Source organism: Biomphalaria glabrata, chromosome 5 (genome assembly GCF_947242115.1).
Source record: "Biomphalaria glabrata chromosome 5, xgBioGlab47.1, whole genome shotgun sequence".
Classification (NCBI taxonomy): domain Eukaryota; kingdom Metazoa; phylum Mollusca; class Gastropoda; family Planorbidae; genus Biomphalaria; species Biomphalaria glabrata.
In genome coordinates this window covers 20,366,423-20,383,614 of record NC_074715.1, presented here as the reverse complement: position 1 = coordinate 20,383,614, position 17,192 = coordinate 20,366,423, and the positions used below count along the sequence as shown (strand labels likewise).

The 17,192-nt window shown below is 37.8% G+C and overlaps 1 protein-coding gene across 3 annotated transcripts in view; it reads right to left on the bottom strand.

Annotated features, from left to right (window-relative positions):
• Positions 1 to 7,590, bottom strand: part of LOC106059676 (adhesion G protein-coupled receptor L4-like) — a 113,049-nt gene extending 105,459 nt beyond the window's left edge. For all 3 annotated transcript variants that reach the window (XM_056028348.1, XM_056028349.1, XM_056028350.1), the window contains exon 1: positions 7,209 to 7,590. In XM_056028348.1, coding sequence (XP_055884323.1) covers positions 7,209 to 7,296 — 88 coding nt within the window. In that variant the 5' untranslated portion in view covers positions 7,297 to 7,590. The remainder of the gene's footprint in view (positions 1 to 7,208) is intronic.
• Between the last annotated feature and the right edge of the window lie 9,602 nt (positions 7,591 to 17,192).

The window sequence follows — 17,192 nt, the reverse complement described above, 5'->3', positions numbered from 1 at the left end:
TTACTATTTAACTTTATCGTGACGGAAATGTCCTTTTAACTTTGGAAATGTCCTGTATCTTTGGAAATGTCCTGTATCTTTAGAAATGTCCTGTATCTTTGGAAATGTCCTTTAACTGTCCTGATGGTTTTTCTTTTTGTTGTTGCTGTTTTTTTTGTTTTTAGGAATGAAAATGAGCAGTTGTCTTCCCTTGATTGACGTACCATACAATTACCCCAGAGTCAGTAGAGCGAGAGAAGGACCAAGATTTGCCATTGTCTATAGTCTCTTATAGTCTCATGATCAGAGTCTGTGCATGTGTGTTAAGTGTGAGTACTTGATGATAGAGAGTTCAAGTCTAAACGTCACAAGAGTTTTGTTGTTGAGTTATCTCGTCCCCACTTCGAGAGGAGAATGGCGACAGCTATTTATAGACATGGGTGGGGAGAAAACAAGGGCAACAACTGTCAGAGCTTAACACAATACATATTTCATTTTCTTTTGGGAAAAAAAATCCTTCACGCCAAGCAGCTTTATATACTCTTAGGCCAATAATTGGTTTAAATCACTGAACTAACAATAAAAAAATGAAATGTTATTGTCAAGATTGGATAACTACATTTTAATATCAATCAAATAAATACAAATCAGAATATCAATCCCTCATACTAAAAACTAATTAAAATTACTTAAGACAATATTATACCTTACTCATTATGTCATACTCAAATTGCAGAATTTTAAAATGTTGCGACTATAAAACAGTGTTTACCAAACTGTGTTCCTAAAAACCCTAGTCTTCCGCCAGCCCTGATTAGGTGTTCCACAAAACCCTATTGTTCCGCCAGCCCTGATTAGGTGTTCCACAAAACCCTATTGTTCCGCCAGCCCTGATTAGGTGTTCCACAAAACCCTATTGTTCCGCCAGCCCTGATTAGGTGTTCCGCGAATTACTGGGATAATGAATTAGCAGTCCATCAAGGGAATTAATCTTTCAGTAAATGCAGGAGAAAATCGATTTTTATTAGTTCTTGTTAATTATAAATTTAAGTCTATAATATCACAATGAACTTTAAGTTCTGAATCTTATTTGAAACAAAGAGACAATAAAAGACCAAACCATGAAATGATTTCTCGTCAAGTTGTTTGAAGAACAACACAACAATACAGAATCCGACTTAGTTAATAGCAAAAAATTTCAAATTCACGCGGCTTTGTGATCTAGTAAACACATATCAGAATAACAAAAAAATTAAAACAATTGAAGAATATATTAAGTTTTCTTGAAAATGTTGACTGTGTTATAGAGTGCGGACGAGAACTCACAAATATTGTTGTCTAGTGCGTTAAAATAAGTTTAAATAGAAACTGAATTTAAGGGCAGGACAGTTACTGACGATTGGAGTGACATCCGCCCATCTTTACTCATGGTGACATCAGAAGAACGCATATCCGCTCCATCACAGTAATTCATATAGAGCTAGATTTAAAATGAATTTCTAAAAATGGTTCTAATACACATAGATTTAGATTTAAATACACAAGCCCTACAGAATTCTAAACACGCTTAGGGTTATGTACTTATAAGATCTAATTGTGTTCGTTTCAGAATATTTTTAAAAAATAAAAGGATCCTATTGCTAACAGATGTCAGCGTTTCGACCTATTACCGATGCGCCTCAAGTTGGTTGCGCATCGGATGTGGTGTGTTCCGCACGCGAGGTGCGCGCGGCGGTGAGTATGTAACACAAGACGTGCTGTACACATGCGTTGAAATTACATCATGTATTGAGACCGTGCAGACAATAGCTACGGAAAAGTGTGTGTGTGTGTTTGGGAGGGACTTATTGGAGCATGGGGTATAAACGAACATAATATGTGAGTGTGCGCTGGAAGCAGCGTTTTGATTAAATACAAGGTGCAGGACTGGCAGGCATCTATTTATAGTTCATCAAGCTATATTTATCTCTCATTGTTTGTCAGATAAAGAAAGTGTTTATTCAGATCAGCAACAAGATGATACTCCATCTCATGAGCAGGTCAGGTCACGTGAGACGTCAGATAGAGAAAGAGGCAACTCGCTATCATGACGTCATAGTTACCTATAAAATGTTTACAAAACTAGAGGTTATGCTTGTATTCTAGTTGTTAAAAAATCACTTTCTAAATTGAATTTCTGATTGTTTTTCACGGAAGACATTATGAATAAATAATTCAATACATCTTTTATTTATAGCTGTCATTTTTTGTGATGTTAGGGATGGGGGCGGCAATGTTCGTCCAAGTTCTGACCCAGATATACCTGTTTGAAAAACATCGAAAGTTGTTCTTGGCAATGCAAACGATTTTGTAGCACATCGCCATGTGACCTCTCAGTCCTTGACTCAGTACATCATATTGTATTCAATAGTAGAATAATCAATATAATAAATGTGCAAATAAACGGGTCAGCGGTTCTAAAATTGAGGAATATTTCGTTTCGGGAATGAAAGATCTATAAACGTGGGTTCAACTAGTATGTATTCATGAAGACAAATATCTAATTAAAATAATTAGTCCACATGTTGATTAACTTGTTAACTAAAGCTTACACAAAGTGTAAAATTTTTGTTTTGTTTTATTGATCTGAGTTGAAATAGTAAAGAAGAAATTGCCTTTCGGAACACGGAAATATGGGAACACGGAAACATGGGAACACGGGAACATGGGAACACGGGAACATTGCATTTCAAAAACTTATTTCCTAAATTAGATAGAGGTAGATTAATACTTCTGAGCTGTACCAGAAATGACAAAATCGGAAGATCTCAGTTTGAATCTCTGTTTCAGTATAACTCTTTGCATGCAGGTGTGTGTGTGTGTGTGCTTTATTCGTGTCATTCCTATTTTTACACTAAGCTACGCACACACAAACTTTCACACTTTCTTACATCGTAAATCAAAGTTAGCGTTCCCATTATGCTATCTATTTGAAAAGAAAGGACAGATAACTACACAGAAATCTCTCATACAGTAGGCGAGAAAGCATGAAACAAGGGCTATAAGAACGCACCTCAATCAACTCACCTGTTTATTTCTGATGTACTCACGTCATCTCCAACTTAATCTCTATGACTTCAGAGATCATTTGGGCGGGGGTTTAGGATCATGTTTTTTTGTTTTTTTTTTTTGGGGGGGGGGGGTCGTGTACTTTTCAACATATGTAGGTAACAAGAGCTAATCAGGGGTGAAGGAAGACACGGTTCCATATAAACATGCCAGTCATAGACTCTAAAAGGGAGTACTACCAACTACAAGCTGCTGTCTGGAGTCACATGGAACGAATGTAAAGGTTTTTCGGCTATTCTTTCGTAAAACAACAAGTTTTCTTAACCTTTTAGCTAAAGGAAAACCCAAGAACTGGCAGCAATCTGTGCAGAAAAACTAGCGTCAATGTCAACAGCATGGGTTCAAAGACAAATAAACAGGTGCGGTGTTGGTAGCAATAGAATTTAGAAAACAAGGCAGAGTTATATAAATTATCTGAATGCCGTCCCAACTTGTGCTATGAGTGCCGCCTCTATAACAAGCAGAATTTTTAAACAATAAAATCGGTGAAGAGTTGAAAGCATAAGAAAGACATTTACATTTAAAACAAAGACAAAGTTTGCTATATTGATCCCTATTGAAAATGTGTTTTGCATAAATAGACAAGAAGCGCCCAAGTAGTTTAAGTTCACTAAGAGTTCGTGTAGCAGAATTAGGTTCAGAAATTAAAACTTTTTGGTAATTGAAAATTTGAAACAGGATCACATTTTCATGAGGACCTGATGACCACTGTCAAAAAATATAAACTAAAACTTTATGACCATATCACAAGATTCTTAGGGCTCGCGAAGACCTTCCTTCAGTCAAAAGAGGCAGACGGTGAAAGCGATAGGATGACAGATATGAAAGGAGAAAGATGGTCAACTGATCATGGGTGGTGCCCCCAACAATTCAAGAGACTAGGGGACAGTTGAGGTGGCAATGTGTGTGTGTTTATGTGTGTAATGAGTAGCTCGACTTTAGACATATGTTTGTATGTGACTAGTTTATGTACGATGTATTCAAGTATTAATCCAAAATATGTGAACATAATAGCCTTCTGTGTGTGCCATTTTATGAAAGATTTTATGACATTTATAAATACCGTCAAAGTTGTTTTTTTTTAGTAATAAAAGAATTTTCATCACTAAAACTGATTTAACAACAATTCAATACACCTGATACCTTAGACACCAGTGTCAGAACCACTCCAGGTTATCATCTTTTGCATCTAATGATGGGGCACAGAAATAGGTCAATTACCTCGTCTTCCGATAATTACCTCGGGAAAACTAAGTCTCGTTACGCTGGACTATAAGCTCGAACTTTCTAGCAATGCAAAACAAGACTAAACTAACTTTAACGCTTTCATACCCAGTTTAAACCCAGCTTGGATTTACACTAACCCTGAACGTAAAAAAAGTGTACGTCACACTCTAATGACAGACTACGACCAAGTGCAAACATTCAAAACGAGAGGAGGGGGGGGGGACTATACACCTCCACAAAGTCTCTGTTCATTAAAATAGTATGTCTATAACATGATTAAAGGGAAGCAATCGCCTCTCTTATTTATCGGCTGTTTAACTCAGGTTTTGATTCTTCTGGTTTCATTGTTTTGCTATTATATATTTTTTCCTTACGATCTGAGCAAAGTCTTCAGCACTGGCTTATTCCTTAAAATATCTTCATAAGCTCCTTTCCATAGAAACAAAAACAACACATTCTGAGCTTTTGAATTGATTCTACTTGAACTGTCCAACTCATGATTGTGTGCCACAGATTAATATGTATTGTAACAAAGTTCGACACCCAATTCATTTATAACAGCAGTGATTCGAATAATATAAAATATAAAAAGTCGCACGTGATGGCCATGTAATATTTGTCACTTTATATAGTTTAATAAGTAGATCTTTTAAAAATATAATTCAAGAATAGTCATCTTTTTGTTGTAACAAAAAAAGAAAAAGTCCTGTCTAGTGACTGTGCCAGTAATACACATATCATAGTCATTCCTCTAGAATTGTGTGTCATTAGTTCTTTCCCCTATTTAGCAGCAAGTATTCTGGTACAGAAGAAAGTGTGCCAGCACCAATGTCCGGATGTGTCACTTTTGACACCGAAACGGAGAAAGAAAAAAAAAACCAGTTGACCTAGCGATTAGGTCACGCCGCATAACGAATGCAGGCAAATACTTAAACCTTCTTATTGGAAGAGTGTCACACCCTTTTAGCAGTGTGAATAGTCAGGTCCACGCGTTTAAAAAGACTTGGGCATTGATCTAATTGAGTTAGATTCGCACTCTTGGGAAATTACTAACGGTGTAGGTTTTGAACTGCGGTCTTCCGATAACAATCTTGTACGCATCGTGGTCAAAGGAGTTTTATCTCTAATTGTATTGACCTCTGTACCCCCAGCCCTTTCTATATTTTCCACCCTCGACAACATAAAGTCTAGCAACATTTATCTATATAAAATGTTTGAACCAAATCTAATACCCTCTTGTATTGACAGTCGTTTGCATTACACAAGAATTTCGATTAATTATTGCGAATGTTTTCTTTTAAGTTAACAAATTCAATTCAGAGAAAGTAAAGCTCAATCTCCTAGTTACCAAACAGAAAACTAGAAAATATGCATCGGAAGCCAAGATATCAACATTGAATAAATTGCCTTCATTAAATGCTACATCATTGAGCATGTTGACCTAAATAACAACACAGATTAACCTAGAAACACTTTTGTCTGTATGTGTTTGGGATTACGAGTGATCGTTACAGGTATTTGGCCTGAACACAGTAAAACAAATATTTAATTTTTTTGTCATTTTTTCCCCTGGTAAAGCCCAAGGACTTTATTATTTTAATTATTTTATCCTTTTAAAATGTGTGATACTAATAATATAATATATAATATTATATTATTCTCTAATAATATTAGAGAGCTTTACAGATACCTAGACACTTAGCCTATAAACAAAACATCTAGATTGACTCATCAAACCGCACCATAAAGTTTCTATTAACAAACGGATGGATTCAGAACATCGTATAGTTTGTCTGACTCAGGAAGCAGACGTGATCTTTCCTTGTCCTAGTGGCGCCAGAAGCTGACTAGCTCGCCTCAGACAGACCACGCACAAATCAATACAAAGGCTTATCTTATGGCCAGTTGGAGCAATATTTTTGACAGCAGCAATATTCTTAGCAGAAATCATGTTACAGGTTACAATTAGAGTAAAAGCAAATACCTTTTTTTTTAACTCCTTAAGTCTTAAACAAAAGTAATTTTATTAGTAGAAATTACTTTTTGTTTTTTTCAGTGATTCTCAAACTCATCCCCGAGCCACTGAAAAAATCTTTATGGAACTTCGCTTAACTTCATCGTCAAAGTAAAATCTAGATCAACAATTCTAAGCTTTATTTATCTAGAACCCATGAATGTTAGAGACTTATTAAGTGCTCATGGACTTAAAGTCTTGATTTCATTTTCTAAATTTAGGTACATTCACTTAGTACACATTCACATGAACAAGATCTACAAATAAAATTATCTTATATTGAGTTTCAGCTGGTGTTTTGACCATTTCAAATTATCCTATGTTATAAATTATCGAAATTCACCAAAAAAAAAAAAAAAAGACAATTAACTCCTTCGCGAAATGGTATGTTAATATGGTCCTGGGTGTTAATTAGAGACTGACTTAAACTCTACTAAGTCATTAATTTTCCTTTTTGAAACAGACACTACCTGTTCTATATTCTAATGGTACTAGTGATGAAGCACTTGTACGAATTTGTCCTTTCATCGAAAATAAGAAATAAACCTTTATCTGTGTGTTTTCTAAGTGTTGTGTTCGCTTATGTCTTTGAGTATTTGTCAGTTATGGTTCAATCTTTCGTATTTTAATTCTACTTTACTTTTTAGCCTTCTGTCGGACATTCTGTCCTGAACTTGAAGTAGATCATATTTACGAGTCTGCCCTTATATTTTCCTAAAAACTGTTAAATAAGCTTTTGATCTGTATAATTCGCCAGTTCAACATTGAGCTAGCTCTTTAAATATTTTTAGATTCTATACTTCAACAGATAATAGATATAGAGACTAGAGGTCTAAGAGATTTGATAGAGTTCAGTCATTTATCATTACTGTCCACTGACCTGCTATAGCGGCCTGAACAAAGTTAAATCCAATCAGCATTAAACAGAAGTGAGAAACCAGGCCACATTTTACACGTGACCTCCCCATTGTTGTCCTATGTGTTCCTCCAGTAACTGTTAGAATAATTAAATCAACCAAAACAAGAATCCACCCCTGTGTCCTTCGAACTGTCTCTTCACTGCTCAATCTGTTTTGAAGTCATACAAGAAACGATCAGAGGAAATCACGTGACTCAATTTTCACGCACCCCACAACAAACGTTTGCAATAAAAAAAAAAATCTGGGATCGTTTGTATACACACACAAAAAAAAGTTGTCTGTGTGGGAAAGACGAGTGAGAGAGTTCGGTCCCCTTGAACTGTTTCTCGGTCTTGCGCTCACAGCGACATCGCGCGCTGATATTACAGTGCTCACGATGTGTGTGTGTGTGTGTGCATCGCGGCGTTAAGTGTGCATGTGTGTGAGTACGTTAAGAAAGCGGGAGAGAGAGACAGGGAGGTGTAATTGCAGAAGGAAGGTAAAGTCATTTAAAGAGGAGATGGTAGATACAAAGTTTTCCAGTTAAATAGGTCCTCTCTCTTATCTAAAGGAAGACATGAGAGACTCGTCTGTGTGTGTGAAAAAATAATTAGTTGACCTTTGTAGTCCTTATTTATACATAGAGCGAAGGTCATTGAACTTTGTTTTGTCCCCCTCCCCCGCCTCCAGGGGTTGCATTTGAAACATTAAACAACTATTATATTTAAAAAAAAAAATTAATGTCATTTTAGTCTCCCCCTCCCCCCCCCCAACACTCGTTCTCTCTCTCTCTCCATTTGTTATTCCTCATTACGTCGCTTTTCATTTCTCTCTCTCTCTCTCTTTCTTTCCATTTCTGTTACTCTCTCTCACTCTTTCTTTTATTTCACTCTCATCTTTTCTTTCCATTTCTCTCTCTCTCTCTCTCTTTCTCTTACAGACGGTACACAATGTGGACAACCCAATGACCCATTACACTGACTTGCTCCTCTACTGATTAAAACTTATATTTCGGTGTCTTGTGTTGAAATTCACTGCAGAATTTGAACCGTGGACTATTGGCTGGATATAGCATCTACATACGTCCCAGTATAACTCTGATTATCAAAAAAAAATTTAAGTCCCATCAGACTTGGGCCTCAAAAGTAGACTTGTAGATCTCAAATTGTTTCGGGCCACCGCCTTCTTTAAAAGAAATCCTTTCCACAAAGCATACTCGTTTAGAACAAAATAGTACAAAAAAATACATTTGACCCATGTATGTAACTGACGCAGAGGGATAGTCCGTGTTTCTGTGGTGCCTGGATTTTGAGAAAAGTGTGTGTGGGGGGGGGGGGAGTACCTTACACTACTTCATACTTTGCCTAAGAATTGCAGAGAATGCCTAAGAATTCTAAAGAAATGATTAACACATGTTAAAGCAAAGCGTGAAACGCTGCTTGAAAGTGTGTTTTTTAAATATTTTTCTCCGACTGTTTTTTTTAGTTCATTGCAGTTTTCAGAACAAATTTGCTGAGTACATACAAGGGTGTAGAAGTTGTTTTTAATTACGACTGTGTTCTTTCCCTTGCTGTGTGGCGCCTACCGGATAATTAGTGTGCAGAGTAAACTGCTAGAGTGTATCTTCTGTATTATATTTTGCTGTGCTGAAAGTGCGAGATTCTTTATTTTGCTAGTATCAGACTCCTGACATTCGAATATGTTTCAACAAAGAATCATCTCAGAACGAGTGAATGTTACCGAGAATAATCCCTAGCTCTAGCCCTCGCTGCTATCTCTCGTCTTTCTGCTGGAGGTCTGCACTTGGGAGGAGATGAACTTTAACTCTGAATAAACATCTGAAACATGTCAAACATTTGGAATTGTTTCCCCTTTACCTAATTCACTAACACTATATAAACAGATAGCCTATAAACATATATCGCAGGAGGGATAGCAGGGTTCGAACCCGGGACCATTGAAACCACTGAACGACAGTGCAGAGCGAAGACCACTCGACTAGGCAGTTAGGTTGTGACTTCTTTTATGTGTAACATCACTTTCTGTGGTCACTGGACCTTGTTGGTCTACAGTGAGTCTACACGTTCTATGGTCACTGGACCTTGTTAGTCTACACGTTCTATGGTCACTGGACCTTGTTGGTCTACACGTTCTATGGTCACTGGACCTTGTTGGTCTACACGTTGTATGGTCGGTGGCCCTTGTTGGTCTATACGTTCTATGGTCGGTGGCCCTTGTTGGTCTACACGTTCTATGGTCGGTGGCCCTTATTGGCCTACACGTTCTATGGTCGGTGGCCCTTATTGGCCTACACGTTCTATGGTCGGTGGCCCTTATAGGCCTACACGTTCTATGGTCGGTGGCCCTTGTTGGCCTACACGTTCTATGGTCAGTGGCCCTTGTTGGTCTACACGTTCTATGGTCGGTGGCCCTTGTTGGCCTACACGTTCTATGGTCGGTGGCCCTTGTTGGTCTACACTCTACACGTTCTATGGTCGGTGGCCCTTGTTGGCCTACACGTTCTATTGTCGGTGGCCCTTGTTGGCCTACACGTTCTATGGTCGGTGGCCCTTGTTGGTCTACACGTTCTATGGTCGGTGGCCCTTGTTGGCCTACACGTTCTATTGTCGGTGGCCCTTGTTGGCCTACACGTTCTATGGTCGGTGGCCCTTGTTGGTCTACACGTTCTATGGTCGGTGGCCCTTGTTGGCCTACACGTTCTATGGTCGGTGGCCCTTGTTGGTCTACACGTTCTATGGTCGGTGGCCCTTGTTGGTCTATACATTCTATGGTCGGTGGCCCTTGTTGGTCTACACGTTCTATGGTCGGTGGCCCTTGTTGGTCTACACGTTCTATGGTCGGTGGCCCTTGTTGGTCTACACGTTCTATGGTCGGTGGCCCTTGTTGGCCTACACGTTCTATTGTCGGTGGCCCTTGTTGGCCTACACGTTCTATGGTCGGTGGCCCTTGTTGGTCTACACGTTCTATGGTCGGTGGCCCTTGTTGGTCTACACGTTCTATGGTCGGTGGCCCTTGTTGGTCTACACGTTCTATGGTCGGTGGCCCTTGTTGGTCTACACGTTCTATGGTCGGTGGCCCTTGTTGGTCTACAGGTTCTATGGTCGGTGGCCCTTGTTGGTCTACACGTTCTATGGTCGGTGGCCCTTCTTGGTCTACACATTCTATGGTCGGTGGCCCTTGTTGGTCTACACGTTCTATGGTCGGTGGCCCTTGTTGGTCTACACGTTCTATGGTCGGTGGCCCTTGTTGGTCTACACGTTCTATGGTCGGTGGCCCTTGTTGGTCTACACGTTCTATGGTCGGTGGCCCTTGTTGGTCTACACGTTCTATGGTCGGTGGCCCTTGTTGGTCTACACGTTCTATGGTCGGTGGCCCTTGTTGGTCTACACGTTCTATGGTCGGTGACCCTTGTTGGTCTACACGTTCTATGGTCGGTGGCCCTTGTTGGTCTACACGTTCTGTGGTCAGTTGCGTTGTTGGCCAAAACGTTTTGTGGTCACTTGCCTTGCCTCACACGTTCTGTGGTCAGTGATCCTTTTTAGCCTACATGTTCAGAGGTCTGTGGTCATTTTGATTCGTCTATAGAAACCAATAAAACTGGATAAGCTCTGATTGATCGCTTTGTCTGACTATTTCTGATTGTGGGAATCAACTCTCACTATCTCGTCGTCATGTAACTCAACAGTGAGATGGCATGGCTTCTGATGATTCACTCACACACATACACGTAGGGAGACAAACACACATAGTGTCCTCATAAGGCGGTAAGGCACGTGGGCGTGGTTCGCTGTATCCATACATCCATGGGATGCATTTTGAGGGGAATAACCTGAGAGAAATGTGTCCAAAGGTTACAGGACTATACATTGGAGGAGACGATATATATATATATATATATATATATATATATATATATATATATATATATAGAGAGAGAGAGAGAGAGAGAGTTTGCTTTAGGATAGGTGTTGTAAGAAGTTGACATTATGAGACAGAAAAAATTGTTGAACGCTAACTTACAGGGAATTTTAAATTTCGATTAATCATAGTACACTGATGAGTACACTGACACTGATGAGTACACTGATAAGTACACTGCTAAGTATATTGATGAGTACACTGACACTGATGAGTACTGCTAAGTACACTGATGAGTACACTGATAAGTACACTGCTGAGTACATTGATGAGTACACTGACACTGATGAGTACTGCTAAGTACACTGATGAGTACATTGATAAATACACTGATGAGTACATTGATAAGTACAAGCTATGACCTTCTAGAAACTGATGTATGCCACTTTTTTCCTGATTGAATGATTGTAATTAAACACGTGTTTGTTCTGGGACTTGCTTGACCTGACCCCGGTTTCTGGAAAGAGGTCACAATATCGATTCGTGAAAGCCAGCACATGACCAACCGCCTTTACTTTCCCCACTAAAGTCAGGTCCCCATTAGATTCTTTTTTTTATGACTTCTTGTACTTCTTTGGAAACTAATCATATTTGTCTATGAATTATTTATAGTGAGTTCCGATGATTTTTGGGTGACTCATTCTGTACCAGATTTGAACTCTAACCCAACAATCAATCAAATTTCGCGCAGCCTCTTTTGAAACACTATAAATATTTTTTCCAATAGATTTATTCTTTTCCAGGAATAGACAAATTTTGTCGAGTACATCAAGCGCTGTAGTTTTAAAATCGCCATCATTTCTATACGCAGCGCTTTATAAAAGCAATAATTTAATTATAATTTTACCTTGGCTTTCTTGACTCTCATCTTTACAACTATAATACTGTATGTCTTTGCAGGCAAAGCTCGGATGTTTGTTAACAAAATGACATTTCAGTTTGTATTGCCTTGACAGACTGAAAATAGAACTTCGTTAGAAATGAGGTGTTGTGGTTGTTCAAGTCCTGCTTCAATTAGTCAAGTCAAACCATAATGGTGAATAATCTTCATTATATTGTTACAAATGAACAGTGATAGGTAGAGGTCAACGTATGACCCCGGCGAGATGACACAGCAGCTAGTGTTCCCTGGAATCTAAATGTACAAACAAAGACAGGATGTGACGTGCCCTCACGTGTTGTTCCAGGGGACGAACAGATCTAAGTAGGGGGACAGTTACTAATGAACAGTGACAGATAGAGGTCACTACGTGTGACCCCAACTTGATGACACTGCAGCCGATGTTTTCTGGAATCTACATGTATAAACAAAGACAGGATGTGGCGTTTCCTCACGTGTTATTTCAGAGGATACTAGCCGTGTTTGTGCAACTTTGGACAAGCGATTAGGGACTCTATATAAGCCAGAAAGTTAATGTGAAAGTTAGTCGTATGGAGTCGTATGGAGTCGTGAGTGAGCCGTTACAGTCGATACAGACTATGTAAGACGTGTGCGGCTCTGTGGAAGAGAAATGTGTACGACTCGGTGCAAGTTAACTAGGGTAGAGTTAACTGGAGTGGACTACTGTCGTTAAAGTCTATACAGCGAACTACAGTGGACTTGAGCCGTTACAGTCGATACAGTCGATGTAAGACGTGTGCGGCTTTGATTCGGTAGACTTGAGTGCGACTAGGTTCAGCTTTAGGAGACCTGGAGCGACACTGGGAAGTGTGTCGTTGGTCTGTTCTGTGGAATACGGCTCGAGGAAAGTTGAGAAGAGATGAATTGCAACGAAGTGAAGAGATGAATTGCAACGAAGTATAGCTAACTGTAAACTGACAGATATTGTACAGTCTTCTACGCTACATGTTACAGTAACAAATTGTTAGAGGTAATAGTCATTAAAGTTATATGATACTGAAAGTTTAGTCGTCAAGTTCTTTGCAGTGTTTTTATTTGTGTGCCAACTAATACATCTAGCCAGAAGATTCAGAAATACGTAACAATATTTTATCTCGACGTTCATTTTTTTGAGAGATCTATTTTCATATTACCTTCAATAACATGATGGCGTATTACTCATTATAAACGTATAAGCTTTTTCAATTACGTGCGTAAATCTTCACCAAATAAATAATAGAAATAATATCTATGATTCGGCAGTATTTATGTATCAAATGATTTGGATTCAGTTGTTCGAACATCTATCCTCGAAAGACAATCATATTTTTTTTAAAAAGTTAATAGCGTTGAAAGATGTGTATAATGTCAAGTTTTTTTTAAAGAAAAAATATATATTTGTTCTTATGGTCTTAGGCGACCCACGGAAAATCACCAATCGAACCCCAAAGGAGCGCGAACCACAGGTTGAGAACCCCTGATTTAATGGAACGTAAAGAAAAAAATAACTTAATTCAATGAAAAAAGGAAGATTATGATAGGTGTTGAAATAGACAAAATACAATTCAGTCCAGAACGGTACATTGAAAGAAACTAATAAAATTACATTTCTGCTACAAGAGAATAAAAAGCAGAAACGTTTAGAATTTCACTCTGCAATGCTAAAAAGCTCGAAAAATGACTAAATGCTTGTTTATTTGTGTAATACTTCTACTTGTTAATATTTCCACATTTCTAACACTGAATACATCGAATTTTGTTATTACAATTGTTTATCTCTATTTGTTTCGTTCAACTGGTCAATGAAAGGAAATGGATTGAGACGTCAAGTACAACAGAGTGAAAGAGGGGAGAGAAGCAGTGCATGAACGTGAATGAACGCGGAAGTGACTGAGAGAAGAAACTGATTTAAAAAGAAATATGTCATCGTATAACTGACAAAAGTAAAAGTCTAGCTAAATAAAGATAGGCCTTGACTAGCCTTGCGCATTAAACAGATCTACAGAAGTTGACTGAGTGGCTGTTTTATGGACTACGCGTGTGTCTTCAAACCCCCCTCTCCTGATTATGGCAGTGGAAAGTGGAACGATAACATTTCGGTCCCTCCCCTGGTCCTCCGACCCCCACCCACCACGCTACACTTTATTTTGGTCCAACAGGCTCACTCTCTCATCTTTCTCTCTCTCTTTCTCTCTCTCTCTCTCTCTCTCTATTTCCTCGGCACCAGCCAGCATCTCTCTGTTTTATTAACTTCTTATGACAACTTCATTTTTCTCTTTCAAATTGAATATGCTTGAACACATCACAGAACGTCTCTCTTTAATGTGCACTCATGCTCTAGTGCTGCGAGCCTCGCTGATAGGGAACGTTTGAACGTCATTTTAAAACTAGGCAAAATCACCAAAACACTTTGTTTCTATCAACATTGTTTTCAACCAATAGTTTAGGAACTAATGTCAAACATTTGATTTCAAACTTAATGTCAAACATTTGATTTCAAACTTAATGTCAAACATTGGATTTCAAACTTAATGTCAAACATTGGATTTCAAACTTAATGTTAAACATTTGATTTCAAACTTAATGTCAAACATTGGATTTCAAACTTAATGTCAAACATTGGATTTCAAACTTAATGTCAAACATTTGATTTCAAAGTTTCGTTGTTCATGACGCAATCTGCAACTTTGAAAGTGACAGCTCAAATTAAATGGACAAGATTTCAAATATTTCAGAAATAATATCAAGATATTTGTTTATATCGGCTCTATTAAGATGTAAGTCTTACACATTATATCACGGGACCATGAGTTCCTTCAGTCCTGAAGCGACTATGGATCATCCATAGAAATGAGGGCATTAGCCCCCCCCCCCCACCCGAAGCCTTTCCTATGTGTGGGTAGAGTTGCAAGGCAGCAAAGGTTTCAATTCAGAGTTTTTCTTTTCCTAGGTGGGTAGCCAGCTGTGACAAAGTGATTCCTATAGTACATACATAACGCATTACCATTTATTAATGACTTCTAAAGTTCTATTATTTCAGATTAGGGACTTCTTATTCAATTCTCCGTTCGATCTATGGATAAAAGAATGTACATTCAATACCTTACACTCGTCTTTTGTGTTTTTGGTGGAAGCTTTTTCAGACATCCAACTAGGCATGTAACATTTTCCCCATCGATCCGGGTTTGAGACTCCCTACAATGTTATACAAGGGAGACAATGACATGACGCAATCTCTGCATCTAATGAAAGCGAGAACCCACTTGACACAGTTCCGCTAGGTCCAGGAGACTTGAAGTGGATGACGTCATGCAGTGTGAACACCATTGCGCCTCTCCCAAGCTATCTTTGCGAGGCTACCAGTCAATTAAGACTAATCAATGTTTGATAGTTAGGGTGTCAATGTTTGATAGTAAACTGTGTTAGGGTGTCAATGTTTGATAGTAAACTGTGTTAGGGTGTCAATGTTTGATAGTAGACTGTGTTAGGGTGTCAATGTTTGATAGTAAACTGTGTTAGGGTGTCAATGTTTGATAGTAGACTGTGTTAGGGTGTCAATGTTTGATAGTAAACTGTGTTAGGGTGTCAATGTTTGATAGTAAACTGTGTTAGGGTGTCAATGTTTGATAGTAGACTGTGTTAGGGTGTCAATGTTTGATAGTAGACTGTGTTAGGGTGTCAATGTTTGATAGTAAACTGTGTTAGGGTGTCAATGTTTGATAGTAAACTGTGTTAGGGTGTCAATGTTTGATAGTAGACTGTGTTAGGGTGTCAATGTTTGATAGTAGACTGTGTTAGGGTGTCAATGTTTCATAGTAGACTATGTTAGGGTGTCAATGTTTGATAGTAAACTGTGTTAGGGTGTCAATGTTAGATAGTAGACTGTGTTAGGGTGTCAATGTTTGATAGTAGACTGTGTTAGGGTGTCATTGTATAATCGAAACATGCATGCCCTTGGTGTTTCAGATAAAAGAGGCCCCCAAAATATGTTTTAACTCCTTAACTTACGCAATACTTATACTCAGTGGCAGACTGTCTCCCAGTAACTTCCCAGGTGGTCTTCCACCCTACACATTTTCTCATCTTACAGACGTCAACGGTTTGAAAATTATGTCTAATAAACAAATTTTGAATTTCAACTTTTAATCTGTAATTGTATTGCCATTAATTTTTTTTTAAAATTTAAACAGCCACTGTACATTATATTGAGAAAAGAACTTGAAGAAAGCAGTGAAGAAATTTGCTTTTAGTTAAAACATTATGCAAAATAGAAGGTGCTTTAATTTAACAATACTTCACAAACTATTATTTAATTAATAAAACAAGCTTGTATATACAATGTAGATAAAACATCCTCAAAGTTCATCTAAATTATAAAAACATATTTAGGGAGCTCAAAGAGCGGTAACTGTCTTTTTTTCAACTTTTTAAAAAACACAATCTTTTGTATTTTGTTGCAATGTAAAAAAAAAAGTGTCAAACTTGTTTGTTTTGTCTTGGAAGATCACCGGGTTTTCTTACAGTATTAGATGCACCATCTTGTTCTACAACTCTCTTTCTTGGGCTTAAACTTGTTCTTGACCAACAAATACTTCAGAAATACATTACAGCAAGACTACACTTACCATTCTACAACTATATTGCTAATAATGTAGAAAAATAAAGATATGCACATAATATTAATTAATATTCTGATGGAAATAAATCCTGACTAATTATAATGTACAAATACAAATAGGTATTGATGACGAAGGGTTAAGTAGTAAAGGTGATTCTAAAATTTACAAAAAATAAATAGTACCAAATAACCAATTTTGTTTATCATGGTAGGGAATGGATATAATGATTTCTATGTTATTTTAATATATTACCTTATTAATGGAACAGGGTAGTGAAAACTTTAGTATTTACTCTAAATAGCCTTTGAAGCGTTTAGAAGGTAGACAACTCATCTTTTAAAGACATACTTGAAAAGAATATTTATCTCCCTTATTTCAGTATATATATATATATATATATATATATATATATATATAATATACGAACTGTGATCGTTATTTGTTATTGAGAGGCACATTGACCTATTACATAACAACCTTGTCCCACTTATAAAAAACAAACAAACCAAAAAAAAAATCATGGGAAA